This window comes from Botrytis deweyae, assembly GCF_014898535.1.
Source record: "Botrytis deweyae strain B1 chromosome Unknown BDEW_005, whole genome shotgun sequence".
NCBI lineage: Eukaryota > Fungi > Ascomycota > Leotiomycetes > Helotiales > Sclerotiniaceae > Botrytis > Botrytis deweyae.
Genome location: NW_024066212.1, coordinates 1,171,682 through 1,178,498, shown reverse-complemented (window position 1 = coordinate 1,178,498; position 6,817 = coordinate 1,171,682). Strand labels below are relative to the sequence as shown.

The window sequence follows — 6,817 nt, the reverse complement described above, 5'->3', positions numbered from 1 at the left end:
CAAGGCGTTTTTCCAAGAAACTTTCCAACGGTTCAGAGGCAGTCAAAGTGGTCGGGTCACGCATCCACTTGTCCGATACGAGTGCCACCATGCCATGTTATGCGGGAGGGGAAGGAATGATGGGATGTTGTAGATGGTAGATGGTAGATGGTGAGGTGGGTGGTGGCTGGGTGAGCAAGATAGATACTAGATATGGTTTGATGGGTATGGTTGATGGATATATTTGATGGATATATTTGATGGATATGGTTGATGGATATGGTTGATGGATATATTTGATGGATATGTTGAATAGATATATTTGATGGATATATTTGATGGATACCTGTGTTTAATAGATACATTTGATAGATATATTGACACGTCCCTCGATGATTTGATAGGAAAAGGAAGGGAGAGTAGAATATCAGAATTTCTTCCACCTCTTGACCACAATCAATTATTGACCCAGTAGGTACAATATCTTCTTCCTCTTCTCTCCCTCTGCACAATCATCAATACCTTCTCTTCTCTTCTCGACTGACACTGACACCACGACGGTTTTTGAGTTTAAGAGGTTCAAGACATTTCCCTCGATTCATCTCTTTTGACCTGCCTAGGTCCTAGGTCGCCGGGTAAAGTACTCTAATTGAAACTATTGTAAAGCTAATTCAGCCTCATACACAAGAGCCATACTAGCCATACTAGCCATCTTCCTAATCCTCATAGCTTCTTCACGGGAAGAGACCATTTTACGAAACACTAGGCCCAAACGGGAATAAAAAGAAAAGAAATCCAATCAAATGCGCCATGGACCAATGAGAGATCTGGAACGAGACACATTTATTAATCACAACTAACCTTAACAGAACGTGGTGGAAATGTTACTTGCCGCTTTTCATTTCCATTTGGGCCGACACGACGAACCAAAGAGAACTAAATAAAGACCTTTCGTACTTGACAAATGCACTAATAAGAACATGTGAACTGGAGAACTGGTGAACTGGTGAACTGGTACTGGTGTACGATACTAGACTAGGAGGTATCTTTTCTATCTAGGTACGGCTCTTTCCTTTCCTTTCCTTTTTGACTAGACTAGGTCCTTACGATACCTACATTCAATCAAGCTTGGAATTTTCTCCATCTATTATCAATCTATTTTCCTACTTTTTTCTCTCTTACTACCTTTCCCTATCTACGCTATCTTTTTATCTTTCCATCTATCCATCCATCCACCCATCCATCCATCCATCCATCCATCCATCGCGCTTTCTCTCTCCTCTCCTCTCTCTCTCCCTTCCTCTTCCTCTTCCTCTCTTTCCATTTCCATACATCTCTCCTCCTCCTCTTCCTCTCCCTCATCACTTCTCCCTCTTCCTCCAATTACAATCGGTACTACGACCTTTAAACTCCACATTAAATTAATCTCCTACGACTTCCCCAATTTTCCTTTTTCGTCTTCTACTCTTCCTCCTCCTACATCCAACCCTTCTCGTCCTCTTTGGTACCTTTCTTACATCACCAAAACCCTCAACTTTACATTCGTTCTCTTATTACTTTCACTTTTTGAAGAGGGGAAGGATTATACCAATCTCTTAGTAATTTCAAACGGCGTGAAATGGCTATCATTGTCATCACTCTGTGACGGATTTGATTTGATTAATTAACTGGTTGATTGATCGACTTCATTCAATGGGATACCTTGATTGATATCTCATATTCTAATCCCGTTCGTTGACAATCCCGCATTCCACCTTCCCCGACATTCCATTGACTGTTTTTTCCGGCAACAGCTAAGACATATATGATCATCGATAACCTTACCATTGGAGAGAGAGAGAAAAAAATCCATAAAGTCACCACGGAGATACTTACTCCTCAAAAGTAATTGATCATGTTTTATTCGCTGCAAGATTCTTATCGGCTGGGGGTCGTCGCCATAGGCCTCTTCGCCTTGGTCAAACATGTTCAGGGAATATCTATGGAGTATTGCTCGTCCTTGAATACAGGCTCTGGCAGTGCCAGTAAGTCAACCTTGATGAATCAATTGGAGTCTGACAATTACTAATCTTGACCTCTGTGTAGATTCCTCTATCTATCAATCCGATGGTCTTTGTCACGATTTCTGCTTGGATGAATATGCTTTTGCGGTGGTACAAGGATCAGAATGTTGGTGTTCAAATTATGTGCCGGGGACGACATCTTCGACGAGCGATTGCAATACCCCATGCCCAGGTTATCCAGATGATACGTGTGGTGGAGATAGTTTATATGGATACATGTCTTTGACATTATCCCCATCGGGAACAAAAGGAGCTGCTACAACATTGTCGACTTCGACTTCATCTGAGAAGGTTAGTACTTGGATACAATCCTGTCTTCTCCTTTCCTCTCCCAACCTGAGTCACCATCTCGATGCTTTCCCGTGTGCCTTCACTGGCAACCCATTTGACTTCTTTTCAATGTTAGGTAACTACTTCGACGTCGAGTCCTGAACCAGTGACCACTTCTTCTTCAACTGCTGAAGCCACCTCTTCTACTATCGTTCAACCCGTACGCGACTTTTTTGATTTCAAATTTATTTAAATTTTTATCTCATCTAAAATGAACAACGGGTAAAGTCGCCAAGCTAACTTTTCCGAATAGAAAACTACTTCATCAACTAGCTCTACGGAAGCATCCAGTACTTCCACAATACCACCAACTACAGTAGCCGCCCAGAAGTCGTCTTCGTCTACATCGGGCTCGACAAGTTCTACGTGGACACCCACTCCAGTCATATCCCTCGAAACTGTGACCGGTCAAGTTCGAACGGTTACTGTTACCCCAACTGCACCACCAAACTCAAACAGCAACTCGTCGGCTTCGAAAGGAGATGGAGGTTTGACCACTGGAGCTGCTGTGGGTCTCACGATTGGTCTGGTAGCTTTAATCGCAATTATCGCGGGCGTCGCATACTTCTGTGTACGGAAGAGGAGACAAGAAAAGGCCGAACAATATGCAGCCGTTAATAGTCGAAGGGAAAGCCTAGCCGGTGTAGCCGGTGTGGGTGGACCAATACCATCGAGAACCATGAGCGAAAATTCACGATTTGTTCTCGGCACCGATGGAAAACGCGTGGTCGAAACGTGGGAACCCGAATTACATACACCTGGATCCAGGAGGAGTCAATTGATGCCTGTGGATCCAAGACTGGATCCTTTTGCTGCTCCCTATCAACGTGGAGATAATAAGAGTCGAGAGAGTATCAATACTATTCGAGATGATCACGATTACTCGAGGCGCGTTCATCAAACAGGACCAATACTTCGAGCTGTCAACCCTGATCCCGATTAACAATGATTGCATCCTTTCCTTTCTCGCCACACACGATATTACGAACCTTCTATTTTCACCTTCAGAAACATACAGGATTTGAACGTTTTCACCGCAATTTAGGTGAACGTTGGAGTTTTCAGCGACACATCTCGGATAATACCCTTCCCGAAGACAGCCAGAGTTTAATTGAAAGATTTGGGGCTCATTCATAAATAGCACTTGGATTAAGTATCATATTCAACCCTTACCAAGTCAATAATGGTAATTTGTCATATGACTACGACAATCCTTGGTGTGGCTTGCTTCGGTACACCTTTTCATTTTTTCATTTCAAACTGTATTCATAGATTTTACACGCACAAGCGATGGCCTGGTTCAATGTTGGATGAGATGCTCAAAAGAGATGTCTTCTATTCTTTGAACTTGTTATTAAGATGCATATATGTGCTTAGTGGAGGCGAGAGGAAATAGGTTAAAAAGCAAACGGTGGATTGTACATACATTGGAGATTGAAAATTAATTCATCTCGGAAAACTTCTGGCTTGTTAATGAGTTGCTGGGATGGGTGTAAATGGATAGGAATACGGTTCCTGGAATGATCCAGCGAAACATAGGTACATGGACATACAATATTAAAATTAAGAAATTATTGTGTATTAATTGGATTTGATGCGTGTGAGTGTGAGTGTAGGTGCAGGTAAGTGCAAGTGCGATCTGTGAGTCTTTTGGTGAGTTAGTGGATTCGATCAAGTAAGATATGGATGGATATCATCTAAGGGTAAAGAGAGGCTTCTCGCTTGGAGGAATAGATTCTGATTTATCTTAGTTTGGACAAAAAGCTAGCTATATTCCAAGGTCATCGACCTTGAAACTCGCTTGGAATAGTTGAAGGGATGGATTTGGTAGGGAAGATGGAATAGGGGAGAGGGATTCTAGATTTTTTGTTGATGGGGTGGAGAAGGAGGGGTGATGTAGAGGATGTGGAGTGGAGAGATTAGGATTTTGGAATTAGAGATAGGGAGGAAAAAGGAGGAAAAAGGAGGGAAGGGGAGGGGAATAGAGATTTTATATAGGAAATTTTAAGGGAGGGTGAAGGAGGAGGGGGGTGAGGGGAGAGTGATAAGGGGAGGATGATAAGGGGAGGATGATGGAGAACAGGGAGAGTGAAGCGGGCGAGTGAAGGGGGAGATGGGGGGCAGGGGGAGATGGGGGGAAGGGGATGGGGGGGGAGGAGAGTAAGGGAAAGGGAGAGATAGGGAAGAAATAGGGAAGTGAAAAGGGAAATAAAGGAGAATGAAAAAAGGGATGAGGGGGGGGGTGGGAGATTGGGAATGTGGTGGTGGGTTGGGGGTTGAGGGTTGGGGGGTGAGGGGTGAGGGATGGTGAGTTGTGAGGGGTGAGAAGGATGGTGAGAAGGATGGCGGAGGGGAGAAAGGTGGTGAGTGGTGAAGGGTAAGGGTTGAGTGAGGAAAAGGGAGAAGGGAGAAGGGGAGAAGGGAGAAGGGAGAAGGGAGAAGGGAGAAGGGAGAGGGAGAAGGGGAAGAGGGAGAAGGGAGAAGGGAGAAGGGAGAAAGAATGGTGAGAAGTAATGAAAGGGGAAAAGGGAGAAGAGGTAAGAGAGAGAAGAGATAATAGAGAGAAAAGGTAAGAGAAAAAAGAGGCAAGAGAGAAGGAAAAGGGAAAAAGGAAAAAGAAAAAGAAGAGAGAAGATAGAGAAGATAGAGAAGTGGGAAATGGGAAGTAGGAAGTAGAAAGTAGAAAGTAGAAAGTAGGAAGTAGGAAGTAGGAAGTAGGAAGTAGGAAGTAGAAAGTAGAAGTAGAAAGTGAAAGTAGAAAGTAGGAAGTAGAAGTAGAAAGTAGAAAGTAGAAGTAGTAGAAAGTAGAAAGTAGTATATAAAACAGTATTCAAGAATTAAAAAGGAAAAAGAGGTGGATAGTGAAGAGAAGAGAAGAGATATTTAGTAAAGAGAAGAGAGAGTATATATGATATATAGAATGTAGGATGATTTTAGGGACTAGGGGTTAGAGGTTAGGGGGTAGGGGGTAGGTGGGTGGTTTTTGATTTTGAATTTGATTTTGAATTTGATGATTAGATGGTTAGATGGGTGGTTTTTGATTTTGAATTTGAATTTGAATTTGATGATTAGATGGTTAGATGGGTGGATATAAGAGGAGGAGATGGAATAGAATGGGATAGGATAGGAGGAGATGGGATGGGAGGAGATGGAATAGGAGGTTGTTTTTTTTGTTTTTTTGTTGTTGTTTTTAGCGAGAAGGTTTTGGTGGGGGGGGAGGAGGAGATGATAGAAATGAAGGATTGGATTGGATTGGATTGGATTGGATTGGATTGGATTGGATTGGATTGGATTGGATTGGATTGGATTGGATTGGATTGGATTGGATTGGATTGAAGAAAGAAATAGAATGAAATAGTATTATAGTATTATGTATGATGTGGTAAATATGAGATTGGGAAATAGAGAGGGATTAATAAGAGGGTTAATAGGAAGGGAATAGGGAATGGGAATAGGAATGAGGTGGGAGGAGATGGGATGGAATAGTATAGGAGGGATGAAATTAAATTAAATTAAATCGATTATTAATAGATAAAAATTGAAAAAGAGAAGTATAAAATATAGATATTAAAAGAAGAGAATAAGAGGGGGAAAGTAAGTATACAAAGGTGAGCTATGAATATCGTATGCTAGGGTGAGGAGGATTGATTATGATGAGAGGATGAGAGGGGTCAAATTATTCTATGAGGGAATTGTTGCTGTGATTGTGAGTGTTCGTTGTGTTGGGTTAGTGTGTGGATGGGCGGCGGAAATTGGATGGGGATGCGGATGTTTGAATAGGAAGTGAAGGAAAGGGAGGGGAAGGAAGGGAGGAAGGGACGAGACGGAAAGGAAAGGAGAGGAAAGGGAAGGAGGAAGGAGGGAAGGGAAGGAAGGGAAGGGAAGGGAAGGAAGGGAGGGAAGGAGAGAGAGAGAATGAGATTTCGTTTTTGCGGATGAATGGAGGGGAGAGAGATGGGGATCCAGACTCGAGAGGTTATAGAGAATAGAAAGTTAGGGAAGGGAATTAAAATATTATCTAAAAGTTGAAATTCCAATTTTCTGATAGAGTAGAGTGGGAAATCAAGACGAGGAGGGGGATTAGGAATAGATCTAATAAGGTGTAGATAAAGAGCTGGCTGTGACAAGTGTAATACCGAAGATTCTATGTGGAAGTTTTTGTGGTATAGGAGGATAGTGTATGGAGTTGTGGATTGTAGATTGTAGATTGGATCTTTCGAGGTTGTGAGAGGATGAAAATAGAAAAGGAGGAGGAGATGAAGAAGATTTACTAATTAATATGAAATTTTGGGTATCGAGGGCTTTTTGGATTCTGGAAGGAGTTTGTAGAGGGCTGAGTGTGATGTTGAGTATTGCACTGAGATGTGGTTTATAGGTATGGTGAATGTGGTGTGTCATCCATCTATCGTGTAATACCTAATAAAAGGAATGGAGAAGGTAAGGGG

The 6,817-nt window shown here is 42.4% G+C and overlaps 1 protein-coding gene across 1 annotated transcript; it reads left to right on the top strand.

The window, feature by feature from the left end:
- Positions 1 to 317: 317 nt before the first annotated feature.
- Positions 318 to 3,960, top strand: EAE98_002999 (uncharacterized protein). Its single transcript, XM_038950619.1, has 5 exons — positions 318 to 1,708; positions 1,773 to 2,003; positions 2,065 to 2,333; positions 2,449 to 2,532; positions 2,626 to 3,960. The coding sequence occupies exons 2-5, from the start codon at positions 1,874 to 1,876 to the stop codon at positions 3,313 to 3,315; spliced, it is 1,173 nt and encodes a 390-aa protein (XP_038813148.1). The 5' UTR covers positions 318 to 1,708; positions 1,773 to 1,873; the 3' UTR covers positions 3,316 to 3,960.
- Positions 3,961 to 6,817: the final 2,857 nt, after the last annotated feature.

Excerpts from the sequence above, each read along its gene's own strand:
- EAE98_002999 (XM_038950619.1), top strand. The coding sequence starts at position 1,874 with ATGTTTTATTCGCTGCAAGATTCTTATCGGCTGGGGGTCGTCGCCATA. Across the intron at positions 2,004-2,064 it reads TACAGGCTCTGGCAGTGCCA|ATTCCTCTATCTATCAATCC; the intron begins GTAAGTCAACCT and ends ACCTCTGTGTAG. Across the intron at positions 2,334-2,448 it reads CTTCGACTTCATCTGAGAAG|GTAACTACTTCGACGTCGAG; the intron begins GTTAGTACTTGG and ends TTTCAATGTTAG.